The sequence below is a fragment of the Ceratotherium simum genome, chromosome 29, assembly GCF_057802395.1.
Source record: "Ceratotherium simum simum isolate JZ-2026a chromosome 29, ASM5780239v1, whole genome shotgun sequence".
Lineage (NCBI taxonomy): Eukaryota > Metazoa > Chordata > Mammalia > Perissodactyla > Rhinocerotidae > Ceratotherium > Ceratotherium simum.
The window spans coordinates 7,798,642-7,824,082 of NC_141928.1; the positions used below are offsets into that span (position 1 = coordinate 7,798,642).

General features: G+C 54.9%; 2 protein-coding genes across 6 annotated transcripts in view; one reads left to right on the top strand and one right to left on the bottom strand.

Annotated features, from left to right (window-relative positions):
• Positions 1–2,984: 2,984 nt before the first annotated feature.
• On the top strand, positions 2,985–21,591 carry SH3GLB2 (SH3 domain containing GRB2 like, endophilin B2). 3 transcript variants are annotated; one of them, XM_087418950.1, is made up of 12 exons: positions 2,985–3,124; positions 7,305–7,446; positions 8,252–8,380; positions 14,290–14,423; positions 14,699–14,791; positions 15,656–15,733; positions 17,048–17,110; positions 18,809–18,832; positions 19,296–19,385; positions 19,749–19,849; positions 20,267–20,507; positions 20,849–21,591. In XM_087418950.1, the coding sequence occupies exons 1-12, from the start codon at positions 3,062–3,064 to the stop codon at positions 20,954–20,956; spliced, it is 1,266 nt and encodes a 421-aa protein (XP_087275076.1). In that variant the 5' UTR covers positions 2,985–3,061; the 3' UTR covers positions 20,957–21,591. The 3 variants fall into 3 exon arrangements, with proteins under 3 accessions (XP_087275076.1, XP_004423609.2, XP_087275077.1); XM_004423552.2 differs by lacking the exon at positions 15,656–15,733; XM_087418951.1 differs by lacking the exons at positions 15,656–15,733; positions 17,048–17,110.
• A 1,009-nt stretch (positions 21,592–22,600) lies between these two features.
• NUP188 (nucleoporin 188) overlaps positions 22,601–25,441 on the bottom strand; it is a 51,726-nt gene continuing 48,885 nt past the window's right edge. For 2 of the 3 annotated variants that reach the window (XM_087418948.1, XM_004423550.3), the window contains exons 38-44: positions 24,995–25,132; positions 24,498–24,572; positions 24,150–24,410; positions 23,907–24,038; positions 23,566–23,639; positions 23,300–23,429; positions 22,601–23,194 (exon numbers count right to left, since the gene is read on the bottom strand). In XM_087418948.1, coding sequence (XP_087275074.1) covers positions 23,018–23,194; positions 23,300–23,429; positions 23,566–23,639; positions 23,907–24,038; positions 24,150–24,410; positions 24,498–24,572; positions 24,995–25,132 — 987 coding nt within the window. In that variant the 3' untranslated portion in view covers positions 22,601–23,017. The remainder of the gene's footprint in view (positions 23,195–23,299; positions 23,430–23,565; positions 23,640–23,906; positions 24,039–24,149; positions 24,411–24,497; positions 24,573–24,994; positions 25,133–25,441) is intronic. The other variant, XM_087418949.1, reaches the window with a different exon arrangement.

Consider the following 25,441-nt stretch of genomic DNA (forward strand, 5'->3'; position numbering starts at 1 on the left):
TTACCAATAGGGTGTAGGAGGGGAAACAGTCTTATCTTAAGAGAGTGCATTCTTTTTGTTTTTTTGGTGAGGAAGATTAGCCCTGAGCTAACATCTGTTGGCAATCCTCCTCTTTTTGCTGAGGAAGATTGGCCCTGGCCTAACATCCGTGCCCATCCTCCTCTACTTTATATGTGGGACGCTGCCACAGCACGGCTTAATAAGCAGTGTGTATGTCCGCACCTGGGATCCAAACCTGTGAACCTTGGGCCACAGAAGCTGAACGCACAAACTTAATCACTATGCCACCGGGCTGTCCCCAAGAGAGTGCATTCTTTACTTTCATGGTTAAGCAAATGTACAATGTATGTTTGATAGGTCATAAGTCAGGCTTTTTAGTTCAAGCCGAATCAGTTTTGAACCCGAATAGTTACCCCATGTACCTCAGTACGTGGAAATCTCTTGTCATGTCCGAATGGAGACCTGAAGGATGAGCAGGAATCAGCTGGGTGGAAGAGAGGAAGGAGTGTTCCAGGAACAGCATGGGCTGTGACTCAGAGGCAGGAGAGAACCTGGCACCTTTGACTCAAGGTGGCAGAGAGAGGGGAGAGTGGCAGCCAATGAGCTGAGGAAGAGGGAGCCAGAGCAAAGGAGAGAGGCTCCACTGCTGGACTGCCTGGGTTCTGGGCAAAATCCGCCACTTCCTCCCCTGTGACCCAGGGCAAATCACTTAACGTCTCTAAACCTCAGCTTTCTCACCCCTAAAATGAGGAGGAGGATGGTTTCTGAGCTCTTATGAGAATCTTGGGTGATTATTCACTTAAAAGTGCTCAGAGCTGAGCCTGGCACGGGCTCAGGACACTTTGGCCATTGCTATTAGAAAACAAGTGGAGGGCTGGCCCCGTGGCTTAGCGGTTAAGTGCAGGCTCTCTGCTGCTGGCAGCCCGGGTTCGGATCCAGGGCGCGCACTGACGCACCTCTTCTCTGGCCATGCTGAGGCGGCGTCCCACATACAGCAACTAGAAGGATGTGCAACTATGACATACAACTATCTACTGGGGCTTTGGGGGGAAAATAAATAAATAAATAAAATTATAAAAAGAAAACAAGTGGAAAGTAGATAAATAGATGACACATAGGGACTAGGACAGCTATAAGATCAGCAATAACTAGCACCTCCTGTCTTGCTCTCTCTCCTCTTTACCCTGTTGTGTTTCTCTTCCCAGGACTTGTTACCTGACACATATTTGTTTGTCCAAGAGAGGAGGGGCCCTTGCTTTGTCCCCTGCTGCATCCCTGGTGCCTGAAACAGTGCCTGGCACATAGTAGGTGCTTACAAAGACTTTCTCCTTGACCAAACCTGAGTCAGGCTCCTCTGAGCCCTCTGCTCGAGTAGGCTCGACCTTGGGCTTCCATCTCCATCCTTGTAGAGTCCAGTTGTAGCAAGAATCCTGCTGAGTCAGTTTAGCAAAAATCCCCCACCCTTGGTATCTGATCACCTTCCATATTTGATCAAATTCCTCATCCTCCATCCTCAATCTTATCACCCTGGCCTGCCATCAGCAAAAATCCTGCTAGCCTTGATGTTTCCTCTTGGTCATTTTCCATCCACTGACCCCCATCCTGCTCCTTAGCTATAAATCTCCACTTTTCCTTGCTGTATTTGGAGTTGAGCCCGATCTCTCACCCCTACTGCAAAACACCCACTGCACTAGTCTCTCTTGAATGAAGTCTTTTTCACTGTCTTTAATAAAGATCATGAATACTTTTTTATTTAACAGTGCCCAATATGAGTTATCAAATGAACATATAACTATATTGATGAGGCTATTGCAAGATGATATGACTGGATGCTGGCTAAATGAAGGATACAGTCAGCTATAGACAGACATTGGTAAATAAGTCAATGATCAATACAGATGAATAGAAACACATAGTGAACATATAGAAACGCACAGAGATGATGAACTGCAGGTGTGTGAGTGACATGACAGTTGATGACAGCTCCATAGAGACAATAATGCAGACCAGTGGTTCTGAACCCAGCTACATTTAAAGCACCTGGAAGCTTTTCGAAACTCCACCTGCCTGGGCCCCACCTGCACTGAGAGAACCAGGGCTGGGAGGGGCACCAGGGTTGGGAGTGGGACCAGGGTCTGGATTTTGACCCCCAGGTCAACTCAAGGCTTACCCTGCATGGACAGGCTAGGGTAGGCGATGGGGAACTGGAGTAAGTGTAGGGAGATAAACAAAGCCAGGTATCAGGGGACAGAGCCAGGGAGGAGAGGGTACCAGTGCAGGAACAGTGCTCTCCACTGGCTCTAGATGAAGCCTAGAGGTCAAGAGCAGCGAAAGGTGGTCTCTGGACAGGTAATAAGCCCCCTTCCGAGCCCCATGGGAGGGGGATGTACTTGCAGGCCATCCCCTTGCCTATCTTGGGCCGTGAGGAGCTGGGTTCAAGGTCAGCACAAGTCCATGCCCTGGGGGTAGCCCGTTCCTCCACCTGGGCAGAACCTCTCCTCCCTCCCTCCCCGTAACCCCTCACACACCCTCCTCCAACTTTGGGGAACCAGAGGGCTTCCAGGGGCAAACAGCGGTGCCCCAGCGGCGGAAGACGAGTCCCCAGACGCTTGTCCCCCGGCTCAGTTGTCCTTAGCGTCACCATGGTCGGGGCAGAAGAGGAGGGGGTGCTGGAGAGGTCAAGGTGGTCGTAGTGGGCGGCACAGAAAGACCCAGGGCAAAAGAGGCCGAGAAATAGGGAGACAGAGGGCCTAGCAGAGAAGTAAGGGGGGAACCGACAAACGGAGATGGAGAGGCACAAACGGGCAAGGGGCCGCAGGACGAGGAACCAGAGAGGCCCGCCCGGCGGCGAGCGCAAGGGGCAGCAGCGAGCGGGGCCGCCTCTCGGCCCCGCCCCGCCCGAGGCTCCGCCCGCGCGGCCGCGCCCCGCCCTGCGCGCTCGGGCCGGCTCGGTGGCGGCGGCGGCGGGGGCTGCAGGCGGCCGGGCGGGCGCACCGGCAGCAGGTGGGCGGGGGGCTGCCAGGCTGCGCTCGGGCCGGGCGCGGCCGGCCGTGGGCACGCCATGGACTTCAACATGAAGAAGCTGGCGTCGGACGCGGGCATCTTCTTCACCCGGGCCGTGCAGGTGAGGCCGTGCGCCCTGGGCCCCGCGCGGCCGGCTCCCGGGGCCCGGATGTGGGGCGGGCCGGGAGCACCCTGCCGCAGAGCCCGGGGGGCGCAGGAGAAGCCCCTCGAGGCCGCGCCCCCTTCCCCGCTGCGGGAATACCCCAGCCCCCCGCATCCCCTCATGCGCTGCCCAGAAGAGAGAGAGAGCCCGGGGCGGCCGGCCACACTGGCCGCGCCCTCAGCGTGGCCCACCGCCGGGGACTGAGCCGGGCCTCGGCCCTGTCCACTGGGCGGAGGTATCAGTGTCCACCGTTTCCACCAGCTGAGTTACTCGCTGCCCTGGCGCCCGCCCCAGACCCTGGTGAGGGCTCTGCTGGGGAGGGGCAAGGGCCTCAGGCGGCTCCTGCCTCCCTGCCCTTGCCCAGCAGTGACTCTGCCTCCCGACAGGGGTTTGGAGGCCTGAGTCCCAGGCCCAAGGACTCATGCACCGCCCCGACCCCGCCTCTGAGCCTCAGTCTCTGCACCTGTGCAATGGGCTGTGCAGTGTGCTGCTATGATTCCCTCAGGTCCCTTTTACACGCTTGGATAGTCAGGAGCGGAGCCAAGAGGACTGTGGTTGTTTTCTTCCTGCTCTGTGGGAGGCCTGTTTCCTCTCATTTCTCCAGGCCTGGGGGGTGGGGAGAGGGCTGGGGTCTGGCTGGGTGCCCTCCTTGGGAAGCTGTCCAGGCCCATGAAGCTGGGATTGGAGCAAGTCCTGTCCATTTAGGGGCAAGGAGAGAAACTGAGGCAGCTTAATGTAAAGACCTAGAGTCAGCTGTGGGTGTGGATGCTCCCTCTTGTGACCTTGGGGAAGGGGCTTCACCAGTCTGGGCCTCAGTTTTTCAATCTGAAAAATGGGATTAGCAGTTGCCCCCTCCCAGCATGGATGAGGGTTCCGTGGCGCTCTGCGTGAACGTGCTCCCTAAAGGCAGGCTCACTGACTGGCATTAATGTGGTTAATATTGCACCTGTGCGGCATGTGACCTTGGGCAAGTCACTGCTCTCGGAGCCTTCATGTCCCCTTCTGTCAATCAGGTGTAACCAAGGGTGGCTGCAGACTCGGGGCTTGGCGTCGCAGTGCTCTGGGAACAAGTCTTGTTGTTTGTCCCTTGCGTTGTTGTTGATCTTGGGAGGAGCCCAGCCGCACACAGCCTCTTGGAAGCCCATGTGGCCGTGTTTACTAGAAAGCGCAGTATCTCATTGGGGCTTAGTGCCCCAGTGAGGATTCGCTGCTCAGTGTTTCAAGCCCCCAGGTGACCCCAGCCCTGGTGGGGATGCCAGGAACCCAGAGCCCCTTGGCCAGCCCCAGTCCATCTGGAAGGTGGGGAATCTGGAAGGTGTTGGTATGGCAACCGCTCTATCTCCCACATCTGGGAAGAACATGATCTGCTGGTTTCCTGTTCCTGTGGGGCCCTGGCACCTGACCTGGCCAGGGCCTGCGGAGCCTCTGGCTGTGGGGAGGTTTGGGGCCTTTGGCCTCACTTTGCCTGGTGGGGGCAGGCTCACTGGGTCACCATACTGGAATGGGAGCCAGCGCCCAGGCCCCAGCCTCCAGAGTGGAGGAGGGAGCTGGGAGCTTTATAAATAGAGGCTTTCTCTGGCTCTGCACGCCCACCCCCTGCTGCTGCCATCTTGCAGGGAGCAGCCTCTGAAGCACCAGGCCCTTCCCCTTGGCAGGGATGGGGGAGGGTGGCAGGCCAGAAGAGAGAGGGGCAGGAGAGGACACTCAGAGGACCCTCCTGAGGCAAGTCTGTCCAGGCAATAGGAATCAGCCAAGAAGGATGTGGGGTAGTGGTTGTTATCAAAGTGTGGGCAGTTCCTCTCCGTAGGTGCTGCCTTGCTAGGTCCCAGGACATGCTGGGGAAGCACTCAGCCCCTCTGAGAACAGGGGTACCTTTAAGAGCCTCGCCCTGCCCCCATCCTGTAGGGAACCAGACCTTGGCCATGGGATAAGAATCCGGCGGGGGCAGGATCCCTTTTGCATGGGTGATTCTGGGATGGCTTCTCTGTCCCTGAACTGTGCCTTGAAAGTCAGGAGGGGCTTGTGAAGTTGGTCCATGTGGTGGGAACAGCCCACCTAAGGACACTGAGGCAGGAAAATCAAGGCATATGTGGGTAAGATGCCAGTGGGTGTGCGAGTGGGCAGAAGTGAGAGTACTAACCAGTCGTAGTAGTTGCAGTAACAGTAATAGTGGTGGTAGAAGTAATAAAAGTAAAGCCAGGGAGGCGGCAGAATTGTCATCATCCGAGCCAGGCAGGCAGCAGTGGACGTGGGATGGATGCCTAAGAGGGCGGGAGAGCCTGGTAGGACGTTGAACCCAGTGGATGTGGGGTGTGAGGGACGGGTGGCCAGGTGGCTCTGTGGGGAGTGCTGCCGTGAACCTTGGTAAGGAGGGGAGAGGCTGGGGGCACGTTTAGGGTGACCTGGACTGGTACCGTTGGGGTAAGGAGGTCCCTAGGTGGCTCCTGAGAGCTGAGGAGGGACATGGGGGAGGCCTTTATTGGTGATGATAACACTAGCTAACATTTATCAAGCCTGTACTGTGTGCTGGCCATAGAGTTAAGCACCTTCCAAATTTCTATGAGATAGGTCCTGTTATCCCCATTCTCCAGGCGGTAAACTGAGGACTAGAGAGGTGACTTTGCCTCTCTGAGCCTCGATTTCTTCATCTGGAAATTGGGGTTAATGCCACCCCCTGAAAGGGCTGGGTGAGGTGAGCCTGTTCAGGGCTAGGCTCTGGGAGGCTCTAATTTGGGGAATGTGAGGAGGAAGAGGAGGCAGAGGCAGGGAAAGTGGGGAGAGGTCGGAGGAAGCCAGGAGCAGCTGGCACCCAGGTCGGGAGCTGCCCGCCCCCATCCGCCCAGCCCTGCGTGAGAAACCCAAGCCCTGTTGCATAATTGATGGCTACCAAGCAGAAGCAGCCTGACTAGCAGCCTATCGGTGGCCGCCTCCTGCTCCTGTCCTCGGCCTCTGGATGATTCATCACTGCCAAGTAGTCTGGAAAGAGCCTCCAGACCCCCAGCCTGTGATGACCGTGACTCCAGCACAGTCTGCCCCTTGCTCAGCCTCAGTGGCATCGTCTGTGAAATGGGAAGCTTGACCCACCGGCCCTGGAGGGCTGTTGGCGGGTCGGTGGGTCGGTGGTGTAGACCGCATAGCACAGGGTGGCGCCCTGGGTGCGGTCAGCAGGATCTGTTGTTACTCGCTTCTTCGGGCAGGTCTTCTCACTTTCTCTGTTTGGCTGCGACCTTGAGCAGGCTCCTTCCCCTGGCTGGAGAAGGCCTTCCAGACCGGAGGGGCCAGGACTTGGGCAGGTTTCTAGTTGTTCCTAGGTGGCCCACCTGGCTTCTTCCAGCTCTGATGGGAGACCCGTGTAACATCCTGGCCCCTGCCTGGCTTTGGGGCGGGGCTGCCGAGCTTTCTGGGGTCTGGGTGTGCCCAGAGTTGGATCTGATGGGCTGGCGGTGTTCCCTGCCTGTCACACCAGGCCACCAGAGGCCAGCCATGTGCCCTGGCCTTCATGTCTTACCCACATCTTTCTTACTGCATCCTCACAACCTATGAGGGAGGTGCTATTACTTATTATCCCCATTTTTCAGCTCAGGAAACTGATGCTCAGAGAGGCAAAGCCACTTGCCCAAGGTCACCCAGCCCATCATTGACTTGAATCAGGGCTCTCTGATTCAGGAACCTGGTTCCTTCCACTCACTCCCCTGGCACCCCCTCCCCAGCGGCCCCCAGCCCCCTTGGGGCCTCCTGATAACCCCAGACCTTACCTGTGCCCTGTTTGTTCCCTGAGCACTTGCGACCAAGCGCTTTCCTTCAGAGTCAGGCTCGGAGGACCCTTAGCGGTGGGCTCCCAACAGTTCCTTACCCCTCTAAGTCCTGTGCCAGATTTTGTATAAGTATGTGTTTCTGTGGGGAGGGAGTCTATAGCTTTCATTGGATTTCCAAAAGAAGCCACAATCCCCAAACTCTGGTCCAACCACGTCATTTCACAGAGGGGTAAACTGAGGCCCAGAGCAAGTTGTAACTTAAGCAGGTTGGGGACAGAGCACGTTTGCTGACCTTGGGGCCTGGGTTCCAGCTGAGGGGGAGGGGTAGGTGAGTGGGGCGGTGGGGCGTCCTCTCTTCCCCCTTCTGAGCCCTCCCCTCACAGTTCACAGAGGAAAAATTCGGCCAGGCCGAGAAGACTGAGCTTGATGCCAACTTTGAAAACCTTCTGGCCCGGGCAGACAGCACCAAGAACTGGACAGAGAAAATCCTGCGGCAGACGGAGGTGCTCCTGCAGCCCAACCCCAGTGAGTGGATGTGGGGCTGGTCCTGGGGCGAGGGGTGGGAGGCCTGGGCTGCCGAGGCCTGGCAGGTGGGGCAGTGGGGCTGGGCGGCAGGCAGGTTTGGGTCAGACCCTTGGGGCCTAAGGCTGCCATGGGGGGTCTCAGTTAAAGAAAACAGCAGACTCCGTGTTGGGCTCCAAGACGCTCTCTCTGGGGCAATGGGAATGCTAAGTTTTGCACAGAGGAGTTGAAGAAATGCCTGGAAACCAAAACACTTGGGAGGAGAGGCAGGAAGAACACAAGCCGGGTCATTTGAGAGGAGCAGCGAGGTCAGAGGTGGAAGAGGGCTTGCCCAGAGTCACACCGTGAGCACAGAGACGCAGAACTGCCGGAGAACCTATGAGAACAGAGGGGGTGACTTGGGGTCGAGATGCATGTCTGCCTGTAAGTCTGCTGTGTAGCTAACTGAGTGGCTGAGAGCTTTCTGGGGCCAGAGCCAGGGCGTTGTCATCTGTGTGTTATGTTCTCTAAATCATATTGTAATGAGGGAGAAGTGGGCTGGCCTTGACTTCGGCCCGTCACCCTCAGCTGTGTGACCCCAGTTATATCTCTGAGCCGTGGTTTCCTCCTCTCTAGAGTGAGGGGTTCCACAGGGTTGAGTACCAGTCTCAAGGGTTGAAGTGGGCGTCAGCGAGAAAATGTTCTGGAAGTCAACAGGCTGGGTGCTCCTGAGGGCAGGCCCTGATCTGGGTCTGTTTCTATTGCCCGGGGTTTGATCCTTGGGCTTATACCAAAGAGCCCTGTGGCTTTGGCTGCTGTTTCCCCACAGGTGCCCGAGTGGAGGAGTTCCTGTACGAGAAGCTGGACAGGAAGGTGCCCTCGAGGGTCACCAATGGGGAGCTGCTGGCTCAGTACATGGCGGAGGCGGCGAGTGAGCTGGGGCCCACCACTCCCTATGGTGAGCCGGGCCCCACAGCTGGGGTCGGGGTCAGGGTCTCTCACGCTCTAATTTTTCTCCCTCCCTCCCTTCCTTCCTTCCTTTGTTGTTTTTTTTTTTTTTTTTTTTTTTTATTTATTTATTTTTTTCCCCCAAAGCCCCAGTAGATAGTTGTATGTCATAGTTGCACATCCTTCTAGTTGCTGTATGTGGGACACGGCCTCAGCATGGCCAGAGAAGCGGTGCATCAGTGCACACCCGGGATCCGAACCCGAACCCGGGCCGCCAGCAGCCGAGCCCGTGCACTTAACCGCTAAGCCACGGGGCCGGCCCTCTTTGTTGTTTTTAATTACACAAATTCATTCTACTTGTAAAAACTTCAGTCAGTGGAGGTGAAAATAAAGTAAAAAATGGAAGCCTCTCTTCCCCAGTTTGGTTTGTGGGCCTTTTTTAATGGGATCATACTGTATGTACTATTCTGCAACCTGATTTTTAAACTTGGCCTTGCATTACACATATCTGTTCCCAGTAGCGCTAATAGAGCCACCTCAATCTTTATTTTTTATTTTTTGAGTTTTACTTTAAAACGCACCTGTTTTAAGTGTGTGATTCAATGATTTTTAGTAAATTTAGAGTTGTACAAACATCCCCCCAATCCAATTTATAATTTTATTTATTTATTTATTTTTCCCCCAAAGCCCCAGTAGATAGTTGTATGTCATAGCTGCACATCCTTCTAGTTGCTGTACGTGGGATGCGGCCTCAGCATGGCCGGAGAAGCGGTGCGTCGGTGCGCGCCCGGGATCCAAACCCCGGGCCGCCAGCAGCGGAGCGTGCGCACTTAACCACTAAGCCACGGGGCCAGCCCCCCAATCCAATTTAAAGAACATTTCCATCACCCGTAAAAAGTCCCTTGTGTCTACTTACAGTCAGTCCCCACTCCCACCCCCAGCCAACCACTCATGTGCTTTTGTCTCTATAAATTTGCCTTTTCTAAATATTTCATATGCATGGAATCATACAATAATTGTTTTTTCCATCTGGCTCCTTTCACCTAGCATAATGTCATTGAGGTTCATCCATGTTGTAGCGTGTTTTAGGATTTCCTTCCTTTCTGTTGCTGGATAGCATTCCGTTGTGTGGATGGACCACATTTTCTTTATCCATTCATCATTAGATAGATATTTGCATACGTACCTTTGTGTGGACGTGTGTTTTCACTTCTCCTGAGTAGATACCTAGGAGTGGAATTGGCTGGCTCATATGGTAAATTTATGTTTAATGTTTTAAGAAATTACCAAACTGTTTTCCAAAGTGGCTCTGTGATTTTACATTCCCACCAGCAGGATGGTGTTTAATTTCCAGATATTTGTGGATTTTCCAAGTTTCCTTCTGTTGTTGATTTCTAATTTAATTTCACTGTGGTTGGAGAACATGCTCTGTATGATTTTCTTTCTTTTAAATTTATTAAGACTTGTTTATGGCCAAGTATGTGGTCTCTCCTGGAGAATGTTTCATGTTCACTTGAGAAGACTGTATATTGTGTTGTAGGGTAGAGTGTTCTTAGTTAGGCCAAATTGGTTGATAGTGGTGTTCAAATCTTCTGTATCCTTGCAGATTTCGTGTTGTTGTCCGATCCATTATTGAGCGAACTGAAGTCTCCAATTATTTCTGTTGAAGTCTATTTCTGTCTTCATTCTGCAGTGTTTGCTTCATATATTTTGGGATTCTGTTGTTAGGTCTGTATGTTTACAATTGTTTATCTTCCTGATGAATTGACTCTTTTATCCTTGTAAAATACTGCTTTTTGTCTCTAGTACCTTTTTTTTTGTCTTAAAGTCTATTTTATCTAATGGTAATACAATTGCTCATGTTCTCTTATGGTTACTGTTTGTATGGTATACTTTTTTCTATCCTTTTATTTTCAACTTATTTATGCCTTTAAATCTAAAGTTTGTCTCTTATAGACAGCATATATTTGGATCTTTTTCAAAAATCCAGTCTGACAATATTCGCCTTTTGATTGGTGTGTTTAATCCATTTACATTTAATTTAATTATTGATGTAGTTGACTTTATATATACCATTTTGTTACTGTTTTCTGTGTTGCAGGTCATTTTTGTTTGTCTGTTCCTCCTTTACTGCCTTCTTTTGTGTTAAATAGATACTGTATTACCTAGTGTAACATTCTAATTTCTTTGTCGCTTTTTTTTTTTACTTTAAAAAAATTCTCTTGGGCCGGCCCTGTGGCTTGGTGGTTAAGTGCGCGCGCTGCGATGCTGGCAGCCCGGGTTCGGATCCCGGGTGCGCATTGAGGCACCACTTCTCTGTCCATCCTGGGGCCGAGTCCCACATACAGCAACTAGAAGGGTGTGCAGCTATGACATACAACTAGCTACTGGGGCTTTGGGGGCGAAAAATAAAATAAATAAAAAAAAAAATTTTAAAAAATAAAATAAAATAAAATAAAAAATAAAAAAATTCTCTTAGTGGTTTTGCAATATGAATTACAATATGCATTTTAGCTTATCACAGTCTACTTCAGAGTAATACTAACTTAATTCCAGTAAAATGTAGAAACTTTGCTCCATTATAATTCCATTCTCTCCCACTTCCTTTGTGTTGTTATTGTCCTGCATACTGCATCTCTATATCTTATAAGCCCAACAATATAGTTTTCATAATTATTTTATACAATTGTCTTTTATTTTTTTATTTTTTTTTTTTTTTTTTTTTTTTTTTTTTAAAGATTTTATTTATTTTATTTTTTCCCCCCAAAGCCCCAGTGGATAGTTGTATGTCGTAGCTGCACATCCTTCTAGTTGCTGTATGCGGGACTCGGCCTCAGGATGAACGGAGAAGTGGTGCCTCGATGCACACCCGGGATCCGAACCCGGGCCGCCAGCATCGCAGTGCGCGCACTTAACCGCCAAGCCACAGGGCCGGCCCCTACAATTGTCTTTTAGATCAGTTGAGAAAAGAAAAAGAAATTTATATTGTCTGTTACATTTGCCTCTATAATTACCTTTGCTGGTGCTCTTTCTTTCTTTATGTGGATGCATGTTACCATCTGACGTCACTCCCTTTGAACCTGAAGTCTCTCTTCTATGGCAGGTCTGCTAGCAATGAATTCTTTCAGTCTTTCTTATCTAGGAATGTCTTCATTTTGTGTTTACTTTTGGAGGACAGTTTTAGGTGTACAAAATTCTTGGATGAGAGTTTTTTCCTTTCATCACTTTGAATATATCATTTCACTGCTGTCTGGCCTCCATTGTTTCTGATGAGAAGTCATTTGTTAATCTTATTATGGCTCCCTTGTATGTGATAAGTTGCTTTTCTCTTGCTATTTTCAAGACTTTTTGTCTTTGTCTTTCAACAGATTGACTATGATGTCCTGGCTGTGGATCTCTTTGTGTTTATTCTATTTTGAGTTTGTTTAGTTTCTTGGATATGTAGATTAATGTTTTTCATCGAATTCAGGACATTTTTGGCTGTTATTTTTTCAAATATTTTTTCTGCCCCTTTCTCTCCTCTTCTTCTGGGACTCCCATTACTCATATGTTGGTTTGTTTGATGGTGTCCCTTAGGTCTCTGAGGCTCTGTTCATTTTTATTCATTTGTTTTTCTTTCTGATCTTCAGATCAGATAATCTCTATTGATTTATCTTCAAAATTGCTGATTTTTCCTTCTGCCAACTCAAATCTGCTCTTGAGCCCTTCTAGTGAATTTTTCATATCAATTATTATACTTTTCAACTCTAGAATTTTCATTTCTTTTTTATAATTTTTATCTCTTTATTAATATTCTTTATTTGATGAGTCATCATCATCATACTTTCCTTTAAATCTTTAAACATAGTCTCTATTAGTTTTTTTTAAAAACATATTTGTAGTAGCTGCTCAGAAGTCTTGTCTGCTAAGTCTAACATCTGGGCCTCCTTGGAGACAGTGTCTATTTTTTTTTTCCTCCCCAAAGCCCCAGTGCATGGTTGTATATCCTAGTTATAAGTCCTTCTAGTTCTTCTGTGTGAGCTGCTGCCACAGCATGGCAACTGACAGACGGGTGGTGTGGTTCTGTGACCAGGAAATGAACCTGGGCCACCAAAGCAGTGAGAGCACTGAACTTTAACTACTAGACCATCAGGGCTGGCTCAGAGACAGTGTCTATTGATTGCTTCTTTTTCCTGTGTAGCAACCATACTTGCTTATTTCTTTGCATGTCTCATAATTTTTGTTGAAATCTGGACATTTTAGATAATATATTATAGCAGCTCTGGATTCTGATCCCCCTGGGAGTTATTATTGCTGTCTGTTTGTTTAGAGACTTCCTGAGCTAATTGTTTAGAGTCTCTGTCCCCCGCAGTATGCAGCTACTGGTGTTTCTGCTTTTTTTTTTCTTTTTAAATTATTCTTTTTATTTTTAAGCCTAGCTTCCTGGAGGTTGCTCCTAGGTCAGCATATGTTAATGATCAGTCAGCAGTTGGTCAGAGGTTGTGCTTAATGCCTTGCACCATTAAGACTTTACTTATAAATTTGTGAGTGGGCTGGGGAACACATTCAAAGTTTCAGCAGCTTACAAGTCTGCCCAGCTTTTTGTTTGTTTGTTTGTTTGTGAGGAAGATCAGCCCTGAGCTAACAACCATGCCAGTCCTCCTCTTTTTGCTGAGGAAGACCAGCCCTGAGCTAACATCCATGCCCATCTTCCCCCACTTTATGTGGGATGCTGCCACAGCACGGCCTGACAAGTGGCGCATCGGTGCGCGCCGGGGATCCGAACCCGGGCGGGTGGGTTTTTCTGTGTTCCAGCCCAAATCAAGCCAGCCTCTTCCAGCAGCAGAGCTGCCAGCCTCGGGCTTGCCCCGCCCTGGTACAGCTACAGCACCACAGAGCCTGGGGAGATGGGAACACCCTCAAGGCTGAAAAGCCACAGACGGCATTGTTCTTACCAAGGTCCAGCAGTTCTTGAATGAATGCTTCTCAATTTGTTGTTTGCTTTTGATCAATTTCCAGAGTCTGGAAATGGTTGTTTTTGATAGCTGTGTCCAGTTTTTTGTTTTGTTTTTTTGTGTGTGTGAGGAAGACCAGCCCTGAGCTAACATCCGATGCCAATCCTCCTCTTTTTGCCGAGGAAGATTGGCCCTGGGCTAACATCTGTGCCCATCTTCCTCTACTTTATATGGGATGCCACCACAGCATGGCTTGACAAGCAGTGTGTCATTGTGCGCCCAGGATCCAAACCTGCAAACCCCAGGCTCCCAAAGCAGAGCATGCGCACTTAAATGCTGCACCACCAGGTTGGCCCCTGTGTCCAGTTTTTTTTTTTTTTTTTTAGGAAGATCAGCCCTGAGCTAACATCCATGCTAATCCTCCTCTTTTTGCTGAGGAAGACCGGCTCTGAGCTAACATCTATTGCCAATCCTCCTCCTTTTTTGTCCCCCCAAAGCCCCAGTAGATAGTTGTATGTCATAGTTGCACATCCTTCTAGTTGCTGTATGTGGAACTCGGCCTCAGCATAGCCGGAGAAGCGGTGCGTGGGTGCGCGCCCGGGATCCGAACCTGGGCTGCCAGTAGCGGAGCGTGCGCACTTAACCACTAAGCCACGGGGCCAGCCCCTGTGTCCAGTTTTATTATTGCTTTTTGGGGAGAGGATTTGTTGATCCTTTCACTGTCATTCCAGAAGTCTCACCACCCCCTAGTCTTTTCAGTGGCTGTGTAGTATTCCATTTTTTGGATGTCCCACTAATTGTTTGTAAGTCCCCAGTTGAGGGATATGTAGATTGCGTCCACATTTTTCCAGGCCAGCCATTCTGCGCTCAACGTCTTTCCTGTTGCCTCCTCAGCACGTCTCTTTCCGAGTTCTCCCCTACTTCCTGGGGGTCAGAGCAGCCTGAGCCTGACCCTCTTCCTCACCCTTCACCTCTGTGTTCTCAGGGAAGACGCTGACCAGGGTGGCAGAAGCCGAGAAGCGCCTGGGAGCCGCAGAGAGGGATTTCATCCACACAGCCTCCATCAACTTCCTCACGCCCCTGCGCAACTTCCTGGAAGGGGACTGGAAGACGATTTCGGTGAGGGACCTGGGACATTCCGCTTCCTGGTAACCATGGCAGCCCTCTCCTTAGAGCTGCTGAGCACAAGCTCTCCTCTCATGCTGGGAACCCCGCATTGCGGGGACCCCCCAGACGTGGTTCTGCGGACTGAGGGACCTGGAGTGGATGACTTCCCCTGCCTGGGCCTCAGTTTCCCTGTCTTGACCAGATGGCCCTGTGGGCCCGTCCTTCCACGGCCGAGGGTCTCCCAGGGCTGCCCAGGGTCTCACTGCTTTCTGCTCCCCACCCCACAGAAGGAGAGGCGGCTCCTCCAAAACCGGCGTCTGGACTTGGATGCCTGCAAAGCGCGGCTGAAGAAGGCCAAGGCCGCAGAAGCCAAAGCCACGGTAGGTGTCCCTGCTGGCCTCCCGCCCCTCCCAACTCTGGTTGGAGCCAGGGGGTGGGTGTGAAGGGACCTGGTGTTTGGCATGAGCTCTCTCCCCTGTCCCTGCCTGGAGAGGCCTGGCTGCAGGGCGCTGGTCTGGGCTGGCCACTTCAGGTCACGCCTCTCTGTCCCCACCCCCAAGGAACCCTGGTGGCCCAGAGCTCTGGGTCCCATGGCAGACATTTGTGGGGCGGGCCGACCAGCAGTGCCCCAATCTGGGCTCAGGGCACCCCACAGCCTCCCCAGACAGGCAGCCAGTGGGAGTTTCTCGCATGCCCCTGCCCTGCCCTCCCTGGATGCTGGCTCTGTTCCTGGCTCTGCCCGGGCATTGCTCCCCTTTACTAACTCCCCACCTGCTGCTCCCGTGCTGGTCCCAGGGCACCTTGTGCTCAGGCTCATCCGCCATGGTGTGGAGAAGCCGGAGCTGTACTGCCTGCCTGCTCAGGGGCATGTCTGAGGGGCCCTTTCAGACTGGATAAGGCCTGGGTGATCTCGGCTCCCCATTCACCCTCAGCCCACTGAGGCCTTTTGGGCCTGGCTGGGCCAGTGGGACACAGCATGGGACAATTTGACCAGGGCTAGGCCAGGATTGGGAGAGCTGGGCCTGAGGGTGAGCACACTCCTGGCATGCCAGGCTGCTCCGGGGTCTAGGGGCCTAAAGGCCACCTCACACCCTGAGGAGGGAATTACCAGGTCCAGGGCATGCCAGAGAAACTGCCACCTGTGCCTGCCCAGGCTCTCGGCCGAGAAGGCCAGGCCCAGCCCAGGCTCCCAGCTGCCCATAAGAGTTCCGGCCCCAAACCCTCCTTGCATTCCCCTCCCACAGTGTGGCCACCTGGGGCCATGGAGCCTGGGCCTGCACTGCCTCTGGCAAGAGCCGTGGGCAGGATCTCAGCTCATCCAGGTGTGTGGGGTCCAGATTGGAGGCAGGGGCTCAGCCACTGGAGTCTTGTTGGGGTTGGGTAGGATGACCTATGGCTATTGGGATGACCTCTCTAAGTTACCTGGACAGGACAATCTCCCTATTACTCGGGGCTGGACAACCTCTTTGGAGTAACTTAGCCAGAACAAACTCTTCCTCCATCAGCCAGGCCAGGGGAGCCTTTCCTTAGTCACTGGAATGGCACAACCTTTTCTCCAATTGGTTGGCCTGGACAACCTCAAGCCCTTGGGTTACGTCCGGACACCCTCTCCAAAGCTAGGACCTGGGCAGCCCAGGTACAGCATCCCAGAGAACTCAGGCCCAGCGGTTGGTTCCCTCATCCCCATCCCTCTAAACTCATGTGCTGTGCACACACAGATCAGGACTCCTTCCAGAGGGTGGGGCTGTGTGCATCCCTTCGCCCGTCCGCCTAGCGTCCCCTCCTGCTGGGGCCTGGGGGGCCTGCTCCCGCCTGTGCTGTGGACTCACTAACTCTCTGTTTTTGTTCCTTCCCGTTCTGCTTTGGGTAACTTGCTCAGTGTGAGGGAGATGTGAGTATACCTGTCCGCGTGCTGTGCTGCTTCGGGCTTGCCCATCGCGGCCTTGGGCCCGCAGTGCCATGGCCGGCCCAGGGGACGTCCTTGGGCGTTTTGCAAGCAGCTGGTCTCCCCACCAGAGCTTCTACCATGTGAAGCCTCTGGTTTGGGGGGACACCAGGCATTGGAGCCTGTGAGTCAGCTTTTTGCAAATGTTGAAAGCCTGTCACTCTGTCCATCCATGCATCCATCTGTCCACCCTTGTTGTAGGGGAGGGGCCTGGTCCTTGCTGCAGGAGTGAGAGATGTGGTGTGCAGAGATTCTGGGATGGAGAAAGCGGGGGGGGGGGGGCGTGCTGTTTTTTGGAGGACCGTGGGTCTAAATGGGGCATCTGAGTGAGACTGGGGTCCAGGGAGGATGGGCCATAACCCCTGGGCCAGGCGCTGGCCCGTCTGTGGCTTGCCCAGAGGCAAGTGCTGTGACAGCAGCTGCAGGCTGTCTCCTCGTCGCATCTGCTCTCCGGGCCTACCCAGCGTGTCCACCCACTTGGTCTTTGTCTCGACTCTGCGTCCCTAAGCCCACCTCCTCTCCAGGTGGTCGGCACGGGGAGAAGGGGGTCCGTATTGTATTTGTCTGTAGCCTCCTGTCCCTGGGGCTGGGGCTCCTGGCATCTCCCTGTGGGAGACTCTGGGGCAGCCTCCTAGCCCTGGCCTCAGCCCCGCGTGACCCGCCTCTCCCCATGAACTCTGTTCCCCGCCAGACGGTGCCTGACTTTCAGGAGACTAGACCTCGTAATTACATTCTCTCGGCCAGCGCCTCCGCGGTAAGCGCACCCCCCCATCCCTGGGCTCTCCCCCCACCCCCTCCCACAGCAAACAGGAGCCAGAGGGTAAGGCAGGGCATTGCCCACCTGGCTGGGCGAGTCCCGAGAGGCTGGGGGAAGGCAGCAGCCCCACCTCTATCCACCCGCCTGTCCCCTGTGCCCCGTGACCATGTTGCTGGCCTCCCTTCTCCCTGCAAAATGCTGAAGGTGGAGGCGGGCCAGCTGTGCTGAATGGCACGGTGAACTGAGGATGGCAGCTGTCCCATCCCCAGGGGACCTGAGCGTCTGCCTGCCCCATCCACAGCCCTGATCCCTCCCAAAACAGATACTCCTCCCCAGCCTCGCTCACCATTGTGACCGCCAGGCCCTCGTGGCCCCGAGCAGAGAGAGGCTGGGCCTGGCCTTCTACGCGTTCACAGACCCTTAAAGACAGGTGGCCAGGATGGCACTGTTCACCCAGCTGCCTTCACGGCACATCTGCGAGGTGTTGTGGGAGCACCAGGAGGCCTTGAGAATGCGCGGGGGCGGGGGGGGCAGGGCATTGCGGGTGGAAGCAGCAGCTTGTGCTGAGGCCCAGAGGTTCCAGAGCAGGGGTGTCCTGAGAGGGACCGGAGCCGAGCATGTGGGGTGGGGCGGGGGCCGGGGCAGTTGTGGGGACAGGAGGTGGGCAGGGCTGGCTCGTGAAGACTTTGAACATCTTGGTATCTTTTTTTTCTACAGCTCTGTTGAGATATTTGGTATTTACTGTTTAGTTTGGGAAGTAGGCAAATCACGTCAATCCCATCGTGCCCATCACAGCCACTGCTCTGCCTTTTTCTGGCTCTTGTCACCTCTGTCATAAGCATGTTGCCGGTGTATTCGTGCAGTCATTCAATGGCTGGACCATCGTCCCTCGGGGGCGCCAACCTCAGCTTAGTCACCAGGCCCCCATTGCTGGGTCCCCTATGTCTGTACATGTGGAGGTCGCTTCCCGTGTTGGGAGGCACCGTGGCAAGACATCTCTGTCCGCAGGGCCGGCCTGTTTCTGTATGTCAGTTACCGTCTTAGGGAGCTTTCCTGCAGTGGGCGGGAGAAATGGGTCTCCTAAGTCGTGGCGGGGGGAGGGGGGTCTTTCTTCTTTAGACTCTGGATGACACTTCCTGTCCCCCTTCCTGGGCCGAGTGGAAGGAGAAATATCCTGGAGGGTGGAGACTGCCCTGTTTTTTTCTTTTGCCATTGAACCCCAGTGTGACTCGGGCACGAGGCTGCCTTTCTCTGCCGAAGGACAGAAAGGTTGTGCCTGGCCCAGGGCCACACGGTCCTGCCTCCCAGCCCACCAGCCTTAGCCAAGCGTCAGGGTGGGGTGGGGGACGCTCGGTCTCCCTTGAGACCCCAGTCAGAGCCTGGGGGCTTACACTATAGGAGAAACCGAAGCAGGACTTCCCAGCTGGCTGTCCCCCTCCCTGCATGTGGCATGTTGGACTGGACTGTGGTGGTCAGCACCCCTTCTCACACCAGGCCTCATCCCAGCCTCAGCTCCTGGGTGGGTTGCGGGGAGGCAGTGCGGAAGGGTGTGGGTGGGAAGAGGTTAGGGTCTCGGCGAGCTGGGGCAGGGCTCTGGGGTTCAGCCATCCCCCCTCCCCGTCCCGTCCCTCCCCTGCTGACCAGTACCCCCCTCCCTCCCTGCCCTGCTGACCGGTCCTGTTGTGGTCTCCACAGCTCTGGAACGATGAGGTGGACAAGGTGAGTCGGGGCTTGGGGGTGGATCCAAGCACACATGCTGCTGCAGGGTCAAGTGTGGTTCTGGTTCTGGGCTCCGCCCCACGCCCCTGGTCATTGTAGGGGGTGTCACTTCCCCTCCACATGCCTCGAGGCACACAGTGGGCCCCCGGGAGGCAATTGTTGGCTGGATATTCCCCTGATAGGTGGTGATGTCAGATGGGTGAATGAGTGACCCATGGCAGTCCCCGAGGGTCTGTCTCTGTGACTGCTCGTCACAGAACCGGCCCATGGGGGTCCAAGTGGGGCTCTAGCTCCTCCAGGGGTCCGGGCTCCAGGCCTGAAGTCAGGGGTGGCAAGTGCATGCCTCCCACCCAGCTGTCTGTCTCTGCATCCCCAGGGGCAGTGAGGGGCCCAGGAGAAGGCTGACGGGAGGGCGGCAGGGGGCGCGTCTCGCTCTCACACTCTCACACCTTGCCCTTCCCAGGCTGAGCAGGAGCTCCGAGTGGCCCAGACAGAGTTTGACCGGCAGGCCGAAGTGACCCGTCTCCTGCTGGAGGGAATCAGTAGCACTCACGTGAGTCCTGCCCCCGCTTCCTCCTTCCGTCATCCCGTCTTCTGCCCACCCTCCCCGCCCCATGTCCCCACTAAAGTCCCTGATGAGGCAGTGAATGAACCTGGATCCCGAAAATGAACCTGGATCTCGGAAGCAGGCAGGGAAGGGCAGTGCTTGAGCCCGTGGTCAGTAAGGTGGAATTCAGCCTGACGGAGCAAGTCCCAAAGGGTGGGTGCCTCTCTCCTCCCCCAAGGAGCAAGAGGCTTGGGGCAGATGACATGGGAACACTGGGCCACGGTCTAGCAGAGGCCGGGGTGGGGAATGGAACATTTTGTCCCCTGAGATGCCTCACATTCCTGTCAGCAAGGGGCCTCTTCCCCACAGGTGAACCACCTCCGCTGCCTCCATGAGTTCGTCGAGTCTCAGACAACTTACTATGCACAGTGCTACCGCCACATGCTGGACTTACAGAAACAGCTGGGCAGGTGCCCACTGGGGTCCCCTGGCTCCCAGACCCAATGAGCAGCCCGACCTCCCCTGGGCGAGAACCTTCTCCCTGAGCTCAGAGAGCCCGACGACACACTGGGTGGGACAGAGGGCTGCCAACTGGGCCCGGGCACCCCATCAGGATGACAGTGAGGTGGCTGGCCTTGGGGAGCTCTGAGAGTGGTTTCTTGAGAGTGCGTGGGCAGGGAGGATGGCAGGGGCCGGACGGGGCAGGAGATCTCACTTTTCCCTTTGTTTCACTCTGCCTTACATGCTGCCAGCTCCCAGGGAGCCATGTGAGTAGCTGGGGGTCTCTTTGCCTCTGTGGCAGTGGGCTCAGCTGGTGTTTTGTGGGGCACCTGGCACTCCCACGGGGAGATGGCTCCTGGCTGCTGAGATGTGTCCCCCCCCTCCAGATTTCCAGGCACCTTCGTGGGCACCACAGAGCCCGCCTCCCCGCCCCTCAGCAGCACCTCGCCCACCACCACCGTGGCCACCATGCCTGTGGGGCCCTCTGTGGCTGGCCTGGCCCCTGCGGGGGAGGCCGCTCTCTGCCTGGAGGAGGTGGCCCCACCTGCCAGTGGAACCCGGAAGGCCCGGGTACTCTATGACTACGAGGCAGCTGACAGCAGTGAGCTGGCCCTGCTGGCTGATGAGGTGGGCCTGGGTGCCACAGGATGGCGGGAAAGGGCTGGCTTAGGAGCACCCCGGAACCGGAACTGGGAGTATTGGGCCTGCAGACCTACACCACTGTCTTCGAGTCTCTGAGGGGCCCTGAGGGTAGAGCTAGGACCAGGGGGGTAAGTGGAGGCAGCTGCAGCTCCAAGGAAGCGACCTCTAGCGTGCTGTGTCCGTAGAGCAGACGAGGAGGTGAATGCCCGCCGCTGGAGGTGTAGGTGCCCCTGTATCGGGGAGATCGCAGCTCTGTCCCCACCTAGCCCTGGGGCCAGTTCTGCCCTCGCCAGGGCGTGACCTCCCCTCTTTGCCCTCCTCTTCAGCTCATCACTGTCTACAGCCTGCCTGGCATGGACCCTGACTGGCTCATTGGCGAGAGAGGCAACAAAAAGGGCAAGGTCCCTGTCACCTACTTGGAACTACTCAGCTAAGCAGGCCCCCTCCCAGGCGCCTGCCCATTCTGGCCTGGGCAGAGAGGATGGGTGCAGCCCTGCCACTTGTCTGTTGGTGACCCAGCTGCTCAGGGTGGGGAGACTAACCCCATCCTGTCCTTGCCCCTGGTCATCCAGCTGGGAGGGGGCCTCAGAGGCTAAATGATCCCAGCCCCTCTCTCAGCCCTGCTTCTGACCTGGTTCTGGAGCCCCAAGCCTGCCTGCATCCCCTGAGCATCCCAGTTCTCCCGGCTCCTACGCAGGAGGGCGGGGCTGGCCGCAGCAGCTGTTTTTGCCTTGGCCCGGGTAGGGGTCAGCGCCGATGGCCTGAGGAAGCCCCGGGCTGCGCCCTTGGCAAGAGAGCACCTGCCTTTTAGATGCCAAAAGCAGCAAAGGGGGGAAGGCAGGCAGGTGTGTGGCCAGGTGCCGTCCCCTCAGGACGATCTGGAGCGTAGGGGAGCCTGGCCAGAGAGGCGGGGCTGGGCCACGGAGCAGCATCTCCCCGGCACTGCCCTTTTTCTCCCACCCCACCGCTCAAGCCTGCACCTGTCCACACTCACTTTTTAACTGATCTTTTTACTCTGCCTGTCTGCTTGCTCTCTAGCCAGTGATGAATAAACCATCCTTCATGTGCATGTGGCCTGGGCTCCTGTCTGGGGCGCGGACCTCACAGGGCTGGCGCTGAGGGCGGGAGAGGGAAGAGAAGACTTCACCTTGCACCATGCCTCCTCCTGGGGCAGGGGAGCAGTGCCCTCGGCCCCCTCCCACAAGCACTGGGGCAGAGGGCAGAGGGAGCGGCAAGTTCTCTGAAGCAGGCAGTGCATTCTCCACAGCCCTCCCTTTCTCCCACAGAGCCCGAGCTGCTCCGACGGAGTTAGTACTGTTCCTGTACATGAAGCTGTGTAATAGACATTTTATTCCCAAGCAAAACTTTCCTAAATCTGGGCAGAGTGGAGTTGACTGTAAAATCTGCATGGGGGTTTAGGCTCAAGTAGTTGGCGGCCATCAGTGTGTCCTGTGGGCCTGGCATTGAGCCAGCTGCGTTCACATGTACCCTTTATGTCGTCCTCACAGATGAGGGAAGAGATCAGAAAGACAGTCACTCCCTCAAGGTTCCATAACTGGCAAGTGACCACACACGGACCCTAGCCCAGGTCAGTCTGATTCTAGAAACTCCCAGTGGTGGCTTTGGGCTACAAGCCAGGTTTTAGATTAAGGCCTTTGGGCTGAGCCCAGCACTCTGTCATTGAGTCCTGAGGCCAAAGGCTGGTAGGCACCATGGCTGGGGCTTCTGACAGGAGGAGGAGTGGGAGGGGAGGCAGGGGCACAGAGCTATAAATAAGAAGGAGCAGTTTCAGGAAAGGCTACACCTAGCAGTAAGCCCAGCCAGCTGGTAGACAGAAGTGTGTGGCAGGGGGACGAGACCTGGGCAGGCCAAGGGAGGGACAATTTGACAGTGTCCACCCAGCACCCCCGCCCCGATCCCCAGAACATTAACAGGAGGGATGAGAGTGAGTCAGCCATCAGTAAATACCCTGCCTTCCCCAAAGCTCTGCTCCACTCCCGGGGCCCTGGCCAAGGAAGACTTGTTTGATGCTCTGAGAGTTGGTCATTCCTGGGCTCTGAAGGCACACGTCACGCAGCTGTCTATAAACAGTATTTTAATATTTGTATAAATAGACCACAGTATTACCAAAAAACTGCAAGAACAGAGCATGGAAAATAGACCCCTGCGTACAGCCTCTCCTGGCTGCACGTGCCACTGGCTCCCCCACCCCTCCCCTGGGCCGGGCTCAAGTGCTGTGGGGAATGCAGGAAGGGAAGAAATACACCTCTTTGGGGCATTCTGAACGTGAGTGTGAGAGCGCGGCAGACTTGTGGCTCCCTGCCCCTGCTGTTGACCTCTTGATCTATTACAAAAATAATGCCAGTGGGTGGGTGGTTGGAGTCGTGGCTGCTTTGGGGAAAGGGTGACAGGAGCTGGTCTCAGTCCCAGGTGGGCCCCATCAGGGCTGCTGTGCAGGCTGGTGGAGAGTGGTAGGCGGGTGGCATGCCACTGCCCTATCTCTGCACATGTCTGACAAAGGCCTGCACCAGCTGGATCAGAGGCTCCTGACTCTCGGGGCTGGCCTTGGATAGAGAGGTGGACTTGCCCTGAGGCGAGGGGAGGACACCAGCAGCAGGGGAGCTGGGGGCTCCTCGGCGAAAGTAGCGCGAGAGGCTGGAAAGCAGTGTGCTCTAGGAGAGAAAAAGCAGCTTGATGAGGTCCCCGCATCCCCCTACCCTCAGGAGCGGGACCCCAAGAGGCTCTTCCCCACGGGCCCTGCCCCCTCCAGTGCGTACCAACTCTGAGCTGAGCTCCTGCTTCATCCGCTGTTTGTCCCGGGGGTGCACAGCCGGGTCCCTAAGGTAGCGCATTGCCTGGGAGATGAGCAGGTAGAAGCAGTTTTCCATGGTAAACATCAGGAGGGACCTGGGAGAAGAGCAGGTTTTTGACACTGTGGTAGAGGGCCAAGCTAGGAGGCGCGAGGTGGGCCACTGAGTCAAGAGAATAGCTGGCCCATGACCGCCCCAACCCTAGACCAATTCCAGAAGGAGGGCTTTCTTACTTCACTGTTCTGGTCCCTTCTGCCTGTGTGCTGAGCCCCACAGCCTGGGTGAGGGGCTCCTTTTTCTTGTCCAGCTGGAGGAAGAGAAACAAGAGGTAAAAAATAAGGTAACAGTAACAGCTCTGACTCACTGAAAGCTTCCTATTGGTAGGGCCTGTGCTAGGCAATTTTTATCAGTTACCTCATTTAATCCTCACAGTAATCCTCACGGGTAGGCTCTCATACTAATTTTATGAAGAACAGGCTCGGGAAGGCTACATAAACATGCCCCAGGTCATGGTTAGGAAGTGGGAGACTGGGAGGAAGACTTGGGTTGAGTGGCCAGACAGCACCCAGCTCACCTCTCCAAGCATATTCAGGGCCACATTGACTGTGGCCAGCAGGGTCCCGAAGGAGGGGGCCACTTCAGAGTCAAAGGTGGGGGTGGTAAAGCTCAGGGCAAACAGGAAGTTGTATTCAGCAAGGTCCAGGGACTGCAAGGCAAGACGAGAGCAGTCCAGGGCCCAGCTAGGACCTCAGACAGCTCTTAAGTGCAGAGCAGAGCAGAGCAAAGCCTTCATGGCTCAGTGCTGGGAGGCTGGTACCTGATCCAGCAGGATCTGGCAGACGTCCGGGGTGAAGTGGCGTAGGGTCGCCAGAGTTCTGCTGAGGATCTTGAGAAGGCCATACTGGACTGTGTGCAAGGCTCGCTGCTCCGACGCCTCTGTGTCAGCAGTGGGCTGCTTGGAGGAGGAGGCGGAGGAGGAGGAGGCGGAGGAGGAGGAGGAAGGGGCAGGAGGGGCAGCTGTGGGTGGCCGCTGAACTCGAGGGGTGACAGCCGAGGGGATACCATCCCCATTTTTGTTCTGGGGGAGAGGCAAGAAATGGAGGTGGAGCACAGAGAAGCCAGGGGTGAGGCATTCCAGGCAGCCAGGGCAGGAAGGGGCTGTTACCTGCAAGTAGTGCTGCAGCATCTTGCGGCTGTGCAAGAGGGAGGTGCAGGCCTGGCACAAGTAGCCCAGATTGACCTGGAGCAAACACAGGAAGGATGAGGGAGATTCTCTCAGCGGCAGCCTCAGCCAACTGACCAGACGAACCAAACAGGTCTCTATGTGACACCAATGCGCTTCTCTCTCTCTCTGAGCACCTCCTAATGCTCACCTCTCCACAGTCTCTAGCTTATAATATAGCCTGTTCCTCAGGGATGTGAACCAAGGTCTGTCCAATACAGGCCAGGCTCTTAAACTACAAGGCTGCCCTTTGCTGTGGGAGGGAACAATTTGGCTCCAGAGGAAGAAACATGAAAGCAAACCCTGCACTCCCTATGCAAAAAGCCCATGTTCCAGGAACAGGCCTGAAATTCACTGGAGGTGCCCTAGAGAGTGCCCACTGACCCCTGTCCCCAAGCATTTCCCCTGACCCCTCCAAGAAATCACGTCTGAGGCCCCACCTGGACATCCCGCATGAGCTGAGGCAGGTGGAAGTGCCATTCCTTCATGAAGTTGGAGAGCTGCAGAATGAAGCCTACGGTGTGGTCCGCCTCCTCCAGGCAGGCCAGACTCTGCACTGTCCTTACCGCATTGAGGCACTGGGAGGGGAGAGATAGGGAAGGATGGGGGGATTCAGGGACCTGACACGCCTGCTCCTGCCCTCCTGTGGGAAGGCTAGGTCCTGGGCCCACAAACGCTGAGGTGACGGCACAACAGATGGCTTGGCATTATGACTAAGAGGTTTCTGTCTGAGCTGATCCCAGAGCATTCCTCTCACTCAGCAGAGCAGCTGCAGTAATTGACCAGTCAGCCAGCAGTCCTTAGAGCACTGTGGAAATGGGGGCATGGACACCCCTCAACTGCCAAGCCTCAAACCCTGAATGGCCCAGACCCCCTTTAGTCCCAAG